Source organism: Falco rusticolus, chromosome 3 (genome assembly GCF_015220075.1).
Source record: "Falco rusticolus isolate bFalRus1 chromosome 3, bFalRus1.pri, whole genome shotgun sequence".
In the NCBI taxonomy this organism is placed as follows: domain Eukaryota; kingdom Metazoa; phylum Chordata; class Aves; order Falconiformes; family Falconidae; genus Falco; species Falco rusticolus.
The window spans coordinates 109,514,785-109,532,595 of NC_051189.1; the positions used below are offsets into that span (position 1 = coordinate 109,514,785).

Below are 17,811 nucleotides of genomic sequence, written 5' to 3' on the forward strand. Positions count from 1 at the left end.
CATAGCTCACCCTAGGTGCTCCTGAGGTTTTTGGGGGTAAAAATTGCATTTTGCCTTCCCTTCGGACAAATCAAATACATTGGGATTAGAGTGGGAGAGGTTGGTTTTCACCAGGGATTTATTTACAGAGGTGGAAATGCCGCGGACAAAGCAAAACCCTTCCCATCCCCACGCGGCTGGGATGCGATTTAAGGCTCTGACCGGCAAAAAGCTCAGTGGGGATGGAGGGGAGAGCAGAAGAAAGCCAAGAGGGGAAAAGGGGCCACTTCATGGCACTGCCGGTTTGGGGAGGGTTCCCTGCTTTTCAGGTGCTGGAGGTTGTTGACCAAAACCTGGCAGAATCCGCCCATTTGTCCCACCCCCCCCATCATCTCGAGGGGAAAGGGAAAGAGGGAGGTTGTCCCAGAAGGACGCACAGGTCCAATCCCTTCAGATTTTAATTTGTTTTAATCTTTGCGGAAGGAGGCACGTGCAAAGATGAGGTGCAGTTACTGCTATTGAGGCTGCTCACATCCTCAAATTTACCGATATCCATCTGTTTGGCTGGAAAAAAACCCCACACGTTCCCAGGCTACAAGGTGCTGGTTTGGCCTTGAACGGGTTTGGGCTGTTGACCGAAACAAAACCTTCGAGTCTAGAAGGGAACGGGCAGCTGAATTTCTCAGCTTTGGGGGAATAACGGTGTTTCTAGCGTAACTGGTGTGGGTTTCTGCTGATCAGAAGGGATCAGGGCTGATCCTGAAGCCTGATCCAGCACAGGGCAGGGAGAGCAGGATGCTAACGCCCAGCTAATTCTTACTATTTTTGGCATTTTGATGCAAAAAAACCTGTCCTTTCTTCCTTCTTACGGTCCCCTACAGAGGCCAGGAATGAGAGGGGCAGGCCAAAGGGGTGAAAGGCAAAAAAAAAAAAAAAAGGCATCATGTTTGCGTTGAGCAAAGGTTCGCAGCACTGCAAGGTTCCTGACGGGGTATTGCTGTTGTTTTCCTTACGGAGTCAAGCACAGAAATAATCAGTGCGCGAAGCTCCCAGCCTCCTGCCTGCGGTGTTTGGTTTGTTCCTATAAACCCACTTTTATTCACGTCCCGCGAGGAGTTTTGGGAGAGAGACGAAGCCTCCCCAACCCCTAGAAAAGAAAACCAACCTCAAGAGGATACTGGATGGCAGATTTCCCTACCTGCTCACCCCAAATCCTTGGCTTGGATCACAGCGGCGTGGGTCCTTCCCCGCCTGTAAACATGGATTGCTTAACTGGGGTCGGGTCTTACTGGGAACTGGCGGGGCAGCGCTGGAGGTTTTGCTTGGACTTTATTGGTTTCTTTCTCCCTAATTCACAGTTTGAATGCCTGCGTGACAGAGTAAGGGCTCGGAGAGGAGAGGGAAGAGCCGGGGGGGGAAGGGAGAAGGCGATGGCGGCGAAGGGCTTGGGCCGCATTATCTTTTTGCTCGCACAAAGTACAAGGCATTTGTTTTGGGATAGTATTTCACGTTTTGTTTCTTGTCCATGAGGCCACCGAATATGATCAACTCCCCTCTGCCTTGCACCACCGTGTGTAAACTGGTTTCGGGTGGCCCCACCACCGAACTGCTGTTGAACACTTTCCATTTGACTCGTCCTTTTTCCTTGGTGTCTTTAATGTCCAGCACGTACATCTGCATGGGTTTGCAGTTCATGCTCTGGTATAAAGGCTTCCCCACGTTGAGGGACTGGGGAGGGTGGTGGCCCAGGCGGCGGGCGATGGGAGGTAAGGAATGGCCGTCGCCTTGGGTAGAGCCCAGACGCGCCGCCGAGCCCGTCTCAGCACCTGGGGACCCTGGGGAAGAAGCCAGAGGAGGGCTCAACGCCGCAGAAGCCGAGGTGCCTTTGGAAGAGAGGGCTTTGACGGCCTCCAAGCTCCTCCGGAGCGCGCCGGGGGAGACGGCCCCTGGGAGGGAGCTGGCGACGTGGGGCGGCGTGTGGATGCCGTTGGTCTGCTCAGGGGGGTTCCTCACGCTCGCGCTGACTGTCCTGCCCTCCACACCGTCCATCTGGCAGATGATGGAAGCTGGTTTCTGCTCCCAGCTCAGGTCGACGGATCCCAAACGCAGGTCTTTCTGCTCCGGCAGCGATCCCCGGCGCGGTGCCAGGGGAAGCCCCACTTTTAGGTCGTATCCTTCAGCCGCGGAAGGCGTGCTGGGTGATACAACCTGCACGGGGCTGTCCAAGGAGGCACCACCAGCCGCTGGGGCTCCAGGCGATAAACTCCCACCGTTGAGTACAGGGGAACTGTCCCCTCGAGCCGGGGAGAGGCTGCCTTCCCGGGACCCTGAGGGGGTTTGCCTCTGCGCTCTGGGTCGCAAGGTGCCCCAGCGGCCGTTGACACAGGGAGCCTCGTCCGTGTTCCTGACGGGAGACTGAGAACGGTATTCCCGTGTTTCGGGGACCAGGGCGGGCGGCGTGGCGCTGATGGGAGAAGGACGAGAGTTCAAGCTGGGGCTCAGCGGGGCTCTCCCGCTGGGGGCTTGGCTAAAGACCACAACACACTGTCCCACCTGGAAGAGGAGCAGGGATATAATAGGTTACGGATGGCGGGATGATCCTTTGTACTGTATTGGGGAAAAATTCAGGGGTATGGAGCACCCTGGGCAGGGAATAAGGATCAATGAATGTGTATGAGAGAGCAGAGACCCCACTGCGTCCGTACCCTGCAGGCAGGATGGCACCACAGCTCCGGGGCTCCATGGTCTTCATTCTCCACCTTGAGTGGCTGCCACGTCCAGGGGTTCGCATGCATGTGCAGTAACCAGGCGTCTTTAAACAGCTGTGAAGAAAAGTGGGACAGAGTTAGGAGTCTGGTTTGAGATTTAGGAGCCTGGTTTGCTGCTGAGATCACCCCATCGGAGGCAGAAGCAGTTCTTTGCTGCTGCAGACGGAGCAAGGGTGACCCAGATCAGGATCTGACCACCCAGGAGTGACTACACCCTACCACAGCCATGGACAAATCCTTTCACGTCCACCTCCTACCCCAGTATAAAATCAGGATTAATTCTTCTGAGGTTCAATTAACCTTGGCGACCTGCTCAGGTAGTGCCTGGGGTGTTTCTTTCTTAATTAAAGCAGCTGTAGCAATAGCTAGACAGCTTCTCTGGAAAATCTAAAATGTGGGTGCCCAGATTTGCAGAATAAAATGCTCTCTGGGTAACATGACAAGTCCCCCCTCTCCCTAGTCCAGCACCCAGGGCTCACAGTCACGGCAAGACACATGCAGTTCATGCCCAGGATACTTACTGCATTGGGACCACCACAGCCACCGAGGATTAAAATGGTTTCGTTGTCTATTACGATCTGGAGGAGGCAAAGAAGAGCGTTTCAGACCGGGAAGGATGTGAAGCTGTCCCCAGCGCTTTTTGCAAGACCTCCAAGTGCAAAGAGAGCCAGGTTATGGCTTCTCAGCTGCGCAGACACTGCCGAATTTTGTCTGCCCCGGGATGAGGAGGGGAGCTGGGATGGAGAGCCGGTTTTGCTGTGCCTGAGGCAAAGTGGGATGCAGGGTTCACCCCACTGCCTTGTCCCAAACAGCTTGCAAACCAGTTCCTCTTACAAAGGAGAGCAATTACTTCCTGAAGGTGAGCCAAAGCGCAGGGGACTCAACACCCCTCTTCAAATAAGGGAGAACGTGGAAGGATTGTCTGGGAGGGCACACGCTTGCAGAAATGTTTGTTAGATGCTGGCAGTGGGTGAACTAGTCCCCTAGTCTCCTTTTCCAGTGGGTGGAAAGGCACGTTCAAGCACGACCCACGCGATCTCTTCTGGGTGCCCTGCTAGGCTGAGATGAACCGCGCGCTGGGAACCACTGACCATCTTCCCAGGGACCATGAAGGGAAGGCAGGGATGGCAGCTGCAACAGAGATACCTGCATCAAGCTGGGTGACTCCCACGAGCTCCCTGCCCTGGGCAGGCAATAAAACAGGTGCTGCCAGACCCATGCTTTGAGCGGGTACAATCCGCAGTCACTTGAACCGAGAATCAGGAAAGCGGAGCAATCAAAAGGGACCCAAGCCAAACCAACCTGTGATAACACTTGATTGATCTTAAATGCCATGGGGGATGATTGCTGGGTTAAAACAGCCATTTGTTTTCTAGAAATGCTCATTAGAGTTCTGAGTCATGTGCAAGACATGGCACGGTACCTGCCTAAACGTTAGGGAGATGAAAAGTGCACCCTCACAGAACAGATGGCTTGGGAAAACAAGGCCCCGTCGGGCAAAGGCTGCAAAGATAACTTGGAAATCGGGTGCTAGCTTTCAGGCAACCTGCTGAGAGCTGCCTGGAAGCTGGAAATGAAGCTCTGTCTGGTTCAGCTTTGGCAGTGTGTGTTGGTGCTGAGCTAGTGAAGGAGAGCTCACCTGAGACTGGCCACCTCGTGGGTGAGGGCTGGGCCCGGCGATGTTGGGCTTGGACCAAGCCCACTGCTCGAGATCCAGCACCCAGACATCATTGCTCCTGCAAGGGCGAGACAACAAGCGCTGACAATACAACTGGGCCCCCTGGGCATTTGAAACATGGGTTCAGGGCAGAGTTTTATGGCAGAACTGGGTTTTTTGCCGGCTGAAGCCTCAAGGGGATTTGCCAAAAGATGCGAAGGGTATGCTAAGCCAGCAGGCAGACCCCAAAACCCTGTGGAAATTTCCTTCTGAAATGCTACGAGCTACCCCAGGACCACCACGACACGCTCCTCACTTGCAAGAGCACTTGTCAGGCACCCTCACCCCAGACTTACATTTGTCGAGATCCTAGTGAACCCCCAAAGACGATCATTTTGTCTTCAATAACGCAAGAGGAGTGTCCTGCCATGGGAGGGGGGCCGTGGGTGGTCACGATGCAGTTCCACCTAGGGAAAGAGAGAGGAAGATATTCACCATCGGGTCAGAAAGGCAAGTGCCAAATGAATGGCAAAAAGCAAAATCCCAGGGACTGGCAAAGTTCTCAAGAACATGTTACAGAGGAAAACCTCAGGGAAAACCTCCAAAAATCCAAATAATAACGAAACTAATTAGAAATACTAATGTGCTAAACATATTTAAAGCATGACAAAGTCACAGAGCCAAGCTGGAAATATCGCCCCTTTCAATTAAGTTCGCCTTGAATTATTTCCAACGCTGTTTAATTACAGCGTTGTTAACGACACTGCCCAAAAGTGCATTGGATAATTGACACTTTTGATGATGAAAAGTTCTCAGTGAAAAGAGGAACAGGAACCATCGCCGCTTTGATACAACATTCTCTCCTTTCTCACACACAAGCATCAGTGAGAAAGCCTGGTTTGAACCCAGCCAAATGGCGTTTAAAGGGAAAAGGAAAATTCCTGCCATCTCTCTGGTCACTGCTGGATGCTTTCATCCAGGAGCTGTAAAGGCAGAGAGATTTCTAAAATGGTGCAGATACCTGCTCAGGGTGCAAACACCTGCTTTATCCCGTCTCCCTTGGAGGCCCACAGGAGCTGTGAGTTTTGGACTATCACTAAAATCAAGACCTCCAAGAGTTAAGGCTTTATCTTCTCCTTTCCTCAGAAAGGTCTCACTGCTCCCAGCTACATCGATTAAGTTTTTAAAATATTCACATCCAGATTTCCCACCTGGCTGGCCGGGAGCCCTCCGGGAGCCTGGCATTTTTTAAGTATGAGTCGAGAGCCATATGGAAGCAACCACCAGCCAAGAAGTGCTAGACAGCAGCATGTCCACATCTCCGGTGTGCTTTTGTGGGGTGGTTTTTTTCAGCTTTTTGGTTTGTTTTTTTTTTTTTTTGGTTCGTTTCATTAAAAGCATCGCAGACACACCAGGATTAGACACACCTAGGAAACCAGGGCCGTGCATAGCTTCCCAGGCGGGCTCAGAGAGACACCCTCCGGCATTACTCCAGCTGCATTACAGACACATTTTTACAGGATCAAAGCCTGGGCTTTGAATCCAGATGTGCTCTTACCAGTTTTTGGAGGGTGAGTACGTATGGATTTCATCGAAGAACCTCTCTGGCTGGTGTAAAGGGTAAGGGCTCGGCCGCGTCCACCCACCGAAAAGCACAAGTAAGTCCTTGTAGACCACCAGCGTGGCGCCAGCCTTGGGCGAGGGATACGAACCTGGGCAGGGATAGAGAAAAGGAAGGTTAAGAAACCATGCTTGAACACAGACACTGCACTCTGCATCGGTTTCACTGAAGTGTGACAACACATGGACTCTACCTTTAAAAAAAAAAAAAAATATGCAGAAAAGAAGGCAAAATTAGAGCTGGGAGCCTGGGAAGAAAACTACAGCCGATTTGTGTCATCATAATTAGTAGGAGCCTGAAAGCACATCTCATGTATGGCAAAACATCTGTCACTCACTGGCAGGAAATTGCTAGTTTTTGAGTGCATCCCTGGAAATTATTGCTTTAGCACAGAATAAAAGCAATAATTACCTCCAAATACCGAGTAACTTCTCCCTAAGGAAGGGGGGAGAACGAATACCAATTCTAGCGCATCCAGAGTCACTCGTGGCAGATCGCTCGGGTACTCACAAGCGGCAGCGTGCACCAAATCACATTTTTTTTTGTCAAGTGGCACAATTAAACCCTAAACGCTTTGCTGTGTGAATTAAGTCACTCCTCGAGCCCGCAGAAAAAAAGCACTCCTCTAAAAATAGTACTAAGAAACCTTTTGCTTGGCTTGTTTAAGGTTCAAAAGGCTCTGCAGGGGGCAGGGACCTCCTGAGCAGGACCTGCACAAGCCAGACGATGTGACCTCTTGGGCTCGGTGCCATTGCGATTTGCCATGCTTGGAAAATGCTGTACACCCCAGAGGTTTTCCTGCAGTGCAGCGAAGCGCAGAGCTCACCTCTCAACCTGCTGCTGCTCTGTTATGACCCTGCTGCCACCACATCAGTCCTTAACTGGCTCAGAGCAAGAGCAACTTCAATGCAACGAGCCCCTTTGTGAGGGTGGCTATCAAAGGATTGGATCCCTTTGAATTTATGTCAGGAAATCGGCCGCAGTCTGCTGCAAAACCAGAAACCCTGCCCACTCCAGCAGCCCGAGGTGCTGTGTCGCTACCTTGCTGATGCGTTTGGTGCCAAATTGCTTCCCAGGAAAAGCTAAAGCCTCTCCAGCCAGGGCTGATGTGTCTGAGCATCCTCCTTCCCACAGCTGTCACCAGCACCAGGCAGATTCCTCTACCTCTGCAGTCACGCTTTCAAAATAATTAAAATACATCACCCGAAAAACACGGATGCGCGTGCCCAGCCGTGGGAAGCGAGGGCAGCTCAAGGGCAAGGCAGCGCACGTGGCCACAGAAGCACCGTCACCCTCTCCAAAAAGGCCGATACACCAAACAGACCTCTCTCCTCCAATGTCCTAATAGGACTTGGAGAAGAATTTTTAGCAGGTAATGACATGCAGAACAGACTATTTTTAAAAGAAACCAGAGCAGCTATTTTAAGATGCTGCAGCTGAGAAAAGCAATTTGATTGCGATGGGTTCCAGGTGGTGGGTGGTTAAGAGCCCAGCCAAAAAGCAAACCCCGGCCAGACACAGAGGAGATGGCTGTAGAGTGCCTGAGCTTTTCTCCAGGGACAAAGCACATTTTGCTGCTGCTCAGGTATACAGCTATAGGGGAAAAAGGGAAATAAAGCTGTGCAGGAAACAATTCTTCTGCTGTGGCACATATATAGCCTGGCCAGAGCTACACCTAAGGTCTCCTTAAAGATGAGAGTGCCAGAAGAGGGTCACATTTGGTTACTCTTTGTTCCCACATTTGTTTTCCTGGCTCGTTCCGTGGCTGTGTGCAATTCATTAATCCACACCAGCAGGTTTCCAGCCTAAATATTTCCCTGGCAAGAGCCTAAAGTTGCTCTCCCAAGCTTGGCATCACAAGCTAGACTGCTAGAAACATTTCTACCTGACTTGTAGAGAACTGGCTGGCTGAGCTTTTCTCCATTGAGGACGCCACAAGGCAGCATGGGGTGAGAGGTGCTGGTTTTAAATTAGGGTATTTTAAACCAAAAAAGGTTAGTTAAACTCATCCCAAGATGGAGAAACAGATTGGCACTTCGCTCCGAATGGTCTGGGATGGTGCCACCCTCCTACTGCTGTAACCTGAAGGTCAACCCCAACCTCAGACACCGAGATGGTTCCCAAATGAGTCAACAACAGATAAACAGCCCAGGGCAGAGGCTAGCCCTGGTTTTTCAGGAAGCTTTGCCTGTTATTGGATGTTGTACGGTTGGAAGCGAGCGGAGTTTCATTCTGCAATGCAGGAAATAAACCTGGGTTTTACAAGTCAAAGAGCAGTTGGGCTCTCAAAACCTCTTCCAACCGGGCAGCCGGGATATCTACAGATGCTCTCTGCAAGAGACACGCACCACGAGCTTGTTGTACCCGAGAGGGCTTCAGCGATCTTGCATTCGAGTGAAACACGTGGACAAAAAGCAGCTGAAACCTGCGGAATTCATACCGCTTATCTCTCCAAAGCAGAGGGGACCTGCCGGGTGCTGCTGCCACTGTCCTGGGAAGGGCCGGAGCACCCCAAGGGAGCCAGAGCAAAGCTTGCCCTGCCCAGGCAAAGGGGGGAAGGCGACCGGCAGCCTTTGTGACTTCAGGTCTCAAGTATGCAGAGAGCGCAGGGACGGGAGCAGGGACATCAAAGGGACACCGCTCCACTACATGGGGCGCGTAACAACCTGCTCAAAGTCCGAGCTCTTGAGAGGATGTGCCGAGCAGCGTTTCAAAGGCCAGCAGGAATGTACTTGACACGGGAGGGCTTCTTCCTCTCCCGGATTACGCTTGCAAATGAAACGGCTTCTGTTCCTCACCAGGGACCAAAGTGCCTGCAGAAGAACATCGTTAGCTAATTGCACTGGTTTCTGCTGCTCCCTTGGTCAGAGGGCAGAGAGGACTCTTCCTGGCTGGATTTCCAAGCTCCACACCCTGATAACACCATCCAGCCTGGTATCTGATTATCTTTCCTTGGGGATAAGAATTTAAGCAGGCAGAGAGTGCAGGCACAATTAACTACTCCTAAACATAGAAGGCAACATCTCTTTACAGCTGATGCTGTTTATTCAGTCAGAATGAGCAGCTAAAAGCTGGTCCGAGCTATTTTTTTTTTTCCAGTTGATGGATTTTCCTGGCTCGCAAAGCAGATACATACTTTTCAAAACACAAACACAGATCTCCGGCTTCCACTGATGTTTGGAAGAGAAATGCTAGCCTCTGATCGCTTCTGACACAAGCTCTGGATGCTATCTATTTAGGATCTGTCCTTATAAGCATTTTTTAAGCCCATTTATTCAGCCGTCTAATGCAACTGAGCAGCATGCGCAGAGATCAGCGGCCACAAAATAAAAGCCTGGCTGTAAGGGCACGTGTAAAACTGATTTCCAGATGAGCCTTTTCCTATGGTAGGTGCAGCCCCGAGCAACTCCAAAAACGAATACCAAGTGCAGCTTAAAATAAAAATGAAGTGGGGAAAACAATACAAGGTGCCCAATTTGATGGGATTACCCAGATGAAAGGATAGGTTCGGATCGATATTGTTTGGGGAAATGTTGTAAAAGAGATGCACTGGAGTGAGCCAAAGGTTTGCACCATCCTGGGGGGAAGAGTTCTGGGGTTGCATCAAGGGGATAAATTTTGGGGAATTTTATTACAACAGAGGCAGATGAGACTAGAGCTACCAGTAACAACCAGGAGCCGCTACTGCCTGATCTGCTGGATTTCTCAAGCCACCTTAGCTCCAGCAAGGGAGGATGCTATTCTCCCTACAACTCCAGTGAGCTGATCACCATCATCGCCAGCTGATTCCATTTACACAAGATGCTAGGATAAACAAAAACAGGCCCACAGCCGCATTTCCAATTTCAAAGCTGAGAAATTAAAGTGAGCTCGTCCAGCAACCAGTGGATTTCAAGGTGCAAAGGAAGCCAAGCTCCCAGGTTCAAAAGCCGCCCGCAATCTGCACACCAAAGGCATATGAAACCTTCCTAGGGAAGGGCTCGGGGCTAATAGCCACCACCTGCACCAGCAAAAGAAGGGACAAGGCAATGATCCTGCTCCACTGTGGCTCAAGCCACGCTGGAAACACAGCAGCTGCCTGCCAAAGCCAGCTGCTCACTGTGAACAAATTATATTTCTTCAACAAATCAGGTCCCATCACAAGGACATGCTTAATTTGGTGGGCACATGAGCAATGGAGCACATTATAATCCCAAAGAAAAAGCTAGAGGGAGAAGCTGAATCTGCATAGTAAGGTATGAAAAGCAGCATGTGCTAGTGACTGGTGCTGGTGCTTCCCAAATGGTTTGTACCTCTGCAAAGTCAGAGTGTTTCAGTATAACCCACCTGCCGAAGAACAAAAGGCTGTGCAGGATTTCACCCCAAGGAGCTTGCGTTGCTTAGAGAGAGTCAAAGAGAAGCAGTAAAAAGCAAATTCCTTTTGAGAAAGGAAAAAAAAATGGACCCAGCTCTTGGATGTCACAGCAGAAACAAGGCTAAAAGGATGGCTTGGACTTAACGCACTCTGCCTCTGACTTACAAAACCCCTGCCTCAGAGCTCTCCTCGCAGGAGCGGTACCCTGTCCTGTTGCTGTTTTAAACCATGTGCAGCTCTGGGGGAGCGGCATGCAGAATGCAGAGCTCCTGCTCTCCCCTGACCGCTCAGCAAGAGGGTGAAACCTGCTGCGCTGCCTCCAACTGACCGGCAGCAGCTGGCCTGATGCTCTGCCAGGATTTATTAGCCCGGCATTTAGGCTGGCAGACTTAAAGATGCCAAATCAGAGGTCCAAATCTGCAAACCTCATCAACCCCAGCACCATCATCTACCCTGGTCAAGGCATTACCTCGACTACACTCCATTATGCGAAGGTCCATCCCAAACTCACATGACAGCCTGAAATCCCTAAATCTTTCCCCTTCGATGGGAAGAGAAACCAGAGAAGGAAAATATAATAAATCCCTCTGCTTCCCAGGCCAGCCAGGATTTTTCCACAGCAGTCTGCAGATTTGCCCAAAAGCTTTCCCCCTGCCAGCAGTTTGCGAGGTTTCACAAAAGGCAGGCAACAAGCTGGTGAGCAGGGGTCCAGAGGCTGGAATACAGCGTGACCAGCAGAGGATGAGCATCCTGGCAATCCCAGTATTAGCATCGGATTTGGGAGACACCAAAGGAGAGCCCCTGTGAGAAGAGCGGACATCTCCCCAGCACATCGCACACCAGCTCTTTTCCAAGTCAAACCCCAACATTGAGGACTCACTGGTCAGCCGTCTCAGATCCAGCATCTGACGTTCACCTGGTTTTATCCCCAAAATGTTCAAAACAGGGCACTGGGACTATGAATATTTTCAAGACCAGCTTTAGCTGGGCCTGCCTAAATGTTAAAGCTTTTAAGAGCCAGGAAAGTATCATCTTCCCTTACCAAAGCCACATGCAATTTAGTGTTCCCTCAAATCTGACTTAAAAAAAAATAAAATTCCTTGCTCAGAAGTAGACAGGAATTCAGTTTGTAAGAGTTTAAAGAAAAATTAAACAAGATGCGAGTTGTCTCCCCAGCAGGGAAACAAAACCTCTGCAGACACATACATCTGCTACCTACAAAACACCCCTCAGGTAGCAGGGGAAATATTTGTGCACAACTGGCAGGGTTTTTTGCAGTTTAGGGGCAGTATGTAACCAAACCACAGCAGCCCCCCTGACGTTTCCACACAGAAAAGTTTCCACTGTGCTCTCAGTGTTGCAATCCCACCCTGCAATAACACAGACCCATGGTACAAGCCCAGTCAAACCCACGGCGTCAAACCAAAGGTCTGGTTTCCTGCAGTCTTTACAAGGTGGAGGCAGAAATCCCCGCCGTGGAGGATAAGTCACCTCCAAGCTTTTGCAATGTTATAGTCTTTAAAAAAAAAAAAAAAAAAAAAAAAAAAAAGCCAGGAAATTCTTACATGCTGTGACTCCGAGCCCGATAAAGCTGTTGAAAAGAGGTAGTGTCCTCTGAACCCTGTGCAACAGGATTACTGAGTCACTCTGTGCTAATGCTTGGCAAAAATGTCCTTACACAGCAAGCTGAGCAAACAGCAATGAGATAAGAGTGCCAGAACACCCCCGGAGCTTTGCCCCCTTATCTCTTAATAGCTGCAAATAAGCACCACTGCAATTCATGCACCTCGATGCTGCAGGAGAGGTTTTATTGGAGTCCACCCTGGGTGTTTCTCACCAGCAGCATCGCTCCGAGGTGCTGTGAGGTCATGCCATGTTCCCCTTCGCAATCATCTCACCTGGTTTTGGGAAATGCAAATTTGGCCCTGCGGTAAAGGGTGCCGCTGTTGCAAAAGCTGTTTTTCCCTCTAGGTGGGTGGAATCAAAAAGCCAGCCAGCAATCCACCTCTCTCTGCTTTAATATTTGGGTTTTTTTGCCCCCCCCGCCCCTTCAGTGATACTGTACCCTGTAGACTTTCAAGTGATTTGAGTAACAGCCTGACATCCTACACAAAACAGCTCTGATGCCAATTAAAGAGCTCAGCGCTTGCAGAGAAAGGGTTGATCAGCTCCTGTGACTTGTCTTCCCTCCAGGAGGCAAACGGAGGGATGGAAATTGCTGTATCAGACTACACAACGCCATAATAACCAGCTAATTGTAGGGAAGGGACCGAGGTATGTGTGGGTTAGCGGAGAAGCGTGCCCCAGCTCTGCTGAGCTCCACACTTTTTGCTCAAGTCACGCTCCCGTTTTGTTTGCCACAGCACGAGGGAGGCAGCAGAGGCATTTCAGACGTCCGAGAACCCCCAAATTATTGGCATTTCAGGAAATGGCTGCTGTGTAATTTGGTGAGGTTATAGCTACCACGGGGCTAAAAAAACCTCAACCATCCTTTAAAGAGTATCCTGTGGGCACAGGCAGAAAAGTCTACTGGAGTAAATGCAAAAAGCTCAGCGCTGGGAAGAGCAGGGCTACGCTCGTCTTGGAATTTGCTGCAAAGAGAATGCAACTTCTTACTGAAAACAAAACACCTACCTACTGAAAACCCCAGTATAACACACAAAGGGACATTCAGTCCGGCTCTTTCCATCTTCCTTTTAACCAGCCCTTCCCTCACTTGCTGTCTTCCCCCTTATTTTCATTTGCAAGCCGTCGGTTCCTGCACTACGCTTTCTTTACACAAGAAGTGCGCTCTTCTCCCTTGTTCTGGTAAATCCAGTGCTTAATGCCAAACTCGCTAAATATTTCAAGTCAGGAATAAATATTCACCTTTTGGATCGCAAACAAGCATGAGCTAGTGCTTCGTCATTCCGCATGCCTACCGGATTTAAGGAGATTTTTTTACTGCAGCTGCTTTTGTGAAAGATGTAAAATCAGGCTACGCAGCGCGAGGGTTTAAAGAGTCTTTGAAAGGACGTCACGCTGGCTAGGGTATAGACTGCAAAGGGAATATTGCGTGTTTAGTCTCGAGTATTGCATACGTAACCTTGGTGGACAGGGTCCTTCAGGCAAAGGCTTCAAGAAGGCAAACCTCGAGTCGGGAAGCGTGCCTGCTGGCTGGGTTGCCTTGGAAGGAGCTCTTGCCGATAGATGTCAGCATAGCCTGCCCGAAGCCTCTCAGCAGGACCTTTCCGAAGGCTCCTCAAAGCTCCTTCCCCAGCTGATAAGAATGATCTAGCCATGGGATAGCAGGGTTTTCTTGCACTGACCCCAAAACGGAGGTGCCCCTGATGATGGATGTACCTGCCAAGGAAGGATGGCTTTGTGAGGGACCCGGGAGGAGAAAGGAGTAAGTTGATACAAAATGACCAGGGAGCTCATGGTCAGAGAAACCTCTATCGCACCTCGGTACTTCCCGCGCCTCTCGCCGAGGGCAACGGCCGGGATGACAGCACCAGCCTCAGGCAGGAGCTGATTTCAGGCTATCAGCTTCCTCTCTGGTGCAATGCATTAATTATATCCGAGACAACACCAATGTAAACAACCAGTGTGTATGTGGCTGGGGCGCCTGCTTGCATATTTTTAAGCCTCCTTTCCTGAAAAGGAAAGAAAATAGGTGGTTTCACAGATGCCTTGGCTGTTCTCACAGCCTCCTGACACTTTGCAAATACCTTGGCTCCAGTCAGCCAAACTCCGACAAGCAGGTATCTGCAAGAAATTAAATTCTCCACAGGGCTGTGAAACCAACTGTCAGGAAAAACACAGACCCCTGAAAGTAAAACAAATAAAAAAACCTCTTTATAGAAAAAATAAACTCTTGCAAAATCAACCCTAAGTTCTGCTGAGGGAAGTACTGGTTTGAAAGATTACAGGCTTGCACTTTGAGACCATGAAGAAGCAAATTGTTCTCCAAGCGCTGGCTTTCCCAGGTGGAGGAAGGAGTTTGGCAAGAGAAAGATTTCTGCTCATCATTTCAACAGCAGGTACCCAACTCTCAGATGTGTGAGACCTTCAGAAGTTTCCAAACTCATTGGGAGCTACCAGATGCTAAGCACCACCACCAAGACTCCACTAGTTATTTGCCTATATAAGGACTCCTAACCCCACAAACCTATTTTTACAGATTATGGACTTCTTATTTACCAACAGGGCTACAAATAGTTTTCCCCAATTTTGGTATAGCACACTCGTCGGTAGTATTTTCAGATGGCCTAGGGGTCATGTTTAAAATGAGCGCGTGCTACCCGCGATGCTGAAAAGTGGTGTGCATCAGCCAGCCCTCGCCCAGTCCCTGCTCGAGGCTACCTTTGTGCATCACAAACGGGCACCAGGGAGGCTAAAAATTCTCTGCATCCTTCCCGGAGGCTGATAAAGGCAATAGTGGGAAAAATTCTTCCATTAAATCTCGGGAGGGATCTGCGCCCAGGGAGCTTTTCTCTGAGAATCTAAATCCGACAAAGTTAAAGCAACAAGCTATTTTTCATGCCGTTCTGCTCAATCCATGCTGATAGTGTCTTAAGAAGGGCTGCTCCACACAGACACATGCAAGAAAGCTTCTAGAGTGACAACTGCCATACAGGCTGATTTAAAATCCTGAATAAATCCCTCTACCTTTCATCATTCAGGAGACAAGAGTTTTATCGAAACCATTCCTTATTGAGGCTCTTGCTCTATGAGATGCGCAGACTTGCTGACTTTACCATGGCAAGGTCGCCAGCTCCCGTTTGAGTAAGCACTCCCGAAAAACTCCTGGCAGCTCTGCTGACCAGCTGGATGTCTCCTTTTGAACACAAGACAGACAGGGTGGCAGCCAGTGAAATGCAACAAGGAAAGGCAAGTAAAACCAGCTCCCCTCTTTCAGGGCTGTCTTGACTGCAGCCTACACAGAGACCCAGGTTCTCTGTGTCAGGGATCTCAACAAAAGGAATTCAGCATCCTATGGACTAAAACAAACCCACAGGCTCAGGGATGAATGGATGCATGGGATCTCCTTGCCTGACTCCACTTCTGCACCAAAGTACAGATGCTCAGCTTACCTCTTGCCTTATAGAGGACCACAAGTCCCTGGACCTGTACTGAGGGAAGAGGAAAACCTGATCATCGCTTAAAACATCAACTTCCCTTCGAGCCACCTCTCTCCCAGCTTCCTCTGTTGCTTTTTCCCTTTCGTACTCCCCCGCATCAGGCTGAACTGTCCGAGGCAGGATAGCAGGGCATCCAAAGGGTAAAGCATCTTCCCCTGTGGAAGCGCCATGGTCAGACATGCCTGGCTGACCTGCTGACAAAAGCAGGCGAGCCACCGCTCCGAGAAGCAAATTTCCCACAGCAGGGACTGTTTTCCCCTCCATGTTTCACCTACGGATAAAAATTTGCTGAATTTCCAATGATCACGGTGCACTGAAAGCAGGGAACAGGAGAAAGAAACTACCAGTTGTTTTGGCTTGCTGATGTAAAACCATCTTTACCAAGTCTCCAAGCACCACTGTGACAGCTCGTTAGACAAAAGCTGGCTCTGCTGCCACTGGTCCCAAGTCCTGGGCCCATTCCCACCTCCATGTGCAGGCGGGCGGGTTGGCATCTTCAAAGCGATTTCTGCCTGCCTCCGGCACCGCATTCCTGCGATGACGCACATGCTGATGCTGAAGAGGCAACAACAGTAGCATCCCAGCATCCCTGTGGACAAGGTGAGGACCAGTCACTCCTTATTTTAATTGCTGAACAGGCTCTGTCCCCCATCCTCAAGCTGTAAGAGAGGAATGAAGTTATGGAGTGACTTTATGACCTCTGCAGATATTGGGAGCAATTGGAAATGCTCCAGGAACGCGGCTCGGGTGCACTGATAAGGATAACTTACTGAAGGCCAGCTGGAGCAAGGGGCAGGCGGCAGCCAGGCATGATTCAGGGATGGAGGAATGGAGAAAGCCACACAGCAAGATGGTTTTCAGGTGCGGTGCTCAATAGGAGGCACAGGTATATTTTTTACCCTGGTAGCAGTAGTTCACATCCAATTCCCATCACACTGAGCAGCTGAAGAGTTTAAGGGCTTTACTTCTGAAGCATTTAAACAACCGGTCTCTCCAAGCAGCTGCCTTTTTTTTGTAGGAAACAGATTTCCCAGGCAGAAAGCCTCCAAGAGCCCTGGGAAGAAGAGAGGAATCTTTTGGCTTTTCCTGCCTGTGCAGGATAGATCCTTGCAAACAGCAGATCACATGCCAAATTTGCACATGCACTTTCTACCTCTGCATCCCTGGTGTAATCCATGCAATGCTGCTGGGTCAGCTATGGCAGGGTGTCCATCCCATGGGGCAAGAGCTACCCCGTGCACAAGAAGCAACGCTGGATGAGCAAAATTTGGAAGACAATGGATTGAGATGACAAGCTGATCAGAGGTTAAAGCACAAACAGTCAGAGAGGCCACGAGAACGGCGGAAGACAGGGCCCAGGCAAATCAAAGGGAGGGTAGATGTGCGTTGTAAACCTAAACCCACTCAGATTAGGCACCTAATCACTGCCACAGAGCAGTCCTATTGAAACCAAACAGCGATGGATTAATCCTGGAAACCAGCCTTCCACGCACAAGCAGTGCTTTCCCAATGAGGTGTCACAGCTTTTGAAAAAAAACACCCCAAAACCAAAACCTCAAACCTTCACCTGCTGATTCTTCATCTCTTGCCCTTGAAATATTTCATATTTAATAACACACATTTCACAAGAGATTTTTCAAAACCACCCAAGCAAAGAAAGAAGAAATTAGCATCCTGTCTGCCTCGCACAGGCTAACTGAGGGACCAAAAGGCACTGAGAAACCCCCGAGCACTGCAGAGCCAGAGCTCAGAGCCTGCCAAACGAGCTCTGGGCTCGCTCTCTGGAAGGGCAGTAATGAAGTTTAAACTCTATATTCAAAGATGTTGCTTCCTTCGGAGAGCAGGGCATAGCCTGCTGTTTCCAAGTGCAGCAAACCCAGCTCCCACTCCCTGCAATGTTATGTTTTGCAATATAAATTGTTTAACACTTGCACAGACACGGTTTTCACCTAGGAGCAGCAGGCTACTGCCCTGCATACCTGCAACGAGACGATCTCGACATCTTGTGCTTTGCAGCATTTCTGTACGTACTGCCAGTTAGATTTCTCTAGTTACCAGGATGCTTCTTCAAAAGATGCACTTTGCCTCTTTATTTCTGCCCTGCAGGTTGAATTTCAGAAAGGTTTCATATCCTTCAGTGCTCCCTGTCACTCCCAGCCTGACAGGACAACACCAGGCTGGAGGGTACAGGTGTCAAAGGCTACTACCACTCTGCAGGAGTGCTTACTCACCTCCTTGTAAACCTGTGAGCCCAAAGAGGGGAAAAGCACTCAATATATTTAAATCACAGAAAGCAATGCCAAGCAACC

General features: G+C 49.9%; 1 protein-coding gene across 1 annotated transcript in view; it reads right to left on the bottom strand.

The window, feature by feature from the left end:
* Nucleotides 1–100: 100 nt before the first annotated feature.
* Nucleotides 101–17,811, bottom strand: part of FBXO42 (F-box protein 42) — a 49,449-nt gene continuing 31,738 nt past the window's right edge. The window contains exons 5-10 of the mRNA XM_037380733.1: nucleotides 5,963–6,116; nucleotides 4,761–4,871; nucleotides 4,387–4,483; nucleotides 3,269–3,325; nucleotides 2,685–2,801; nucleotides 101–2,532 (exon numbers count right to left, since the gene is read on the bottom strand). Coding sequence (XP_037236630.1) covers nucleotides 1,435–2,532; nucleotides 2,685–2,801; nucleotides 3,269–3,325; nucleotides 4,387–4,483; nucleotides 4,761–4,871; nucleotides 5,963–6,116 — 1,634 coding nt within the window. The 3' untranslated portion in view covers nucleotides 101–1,434. The remainder of the gene's footprint in view (nucleotides 2,533–2,684; nucleotides 2,802–3,268; nucleotides 3,326–4,386; nucleotides 4,484–4,760; nucleotides 4,872–5,962; nucleotides 6,117–17,811) is intronic.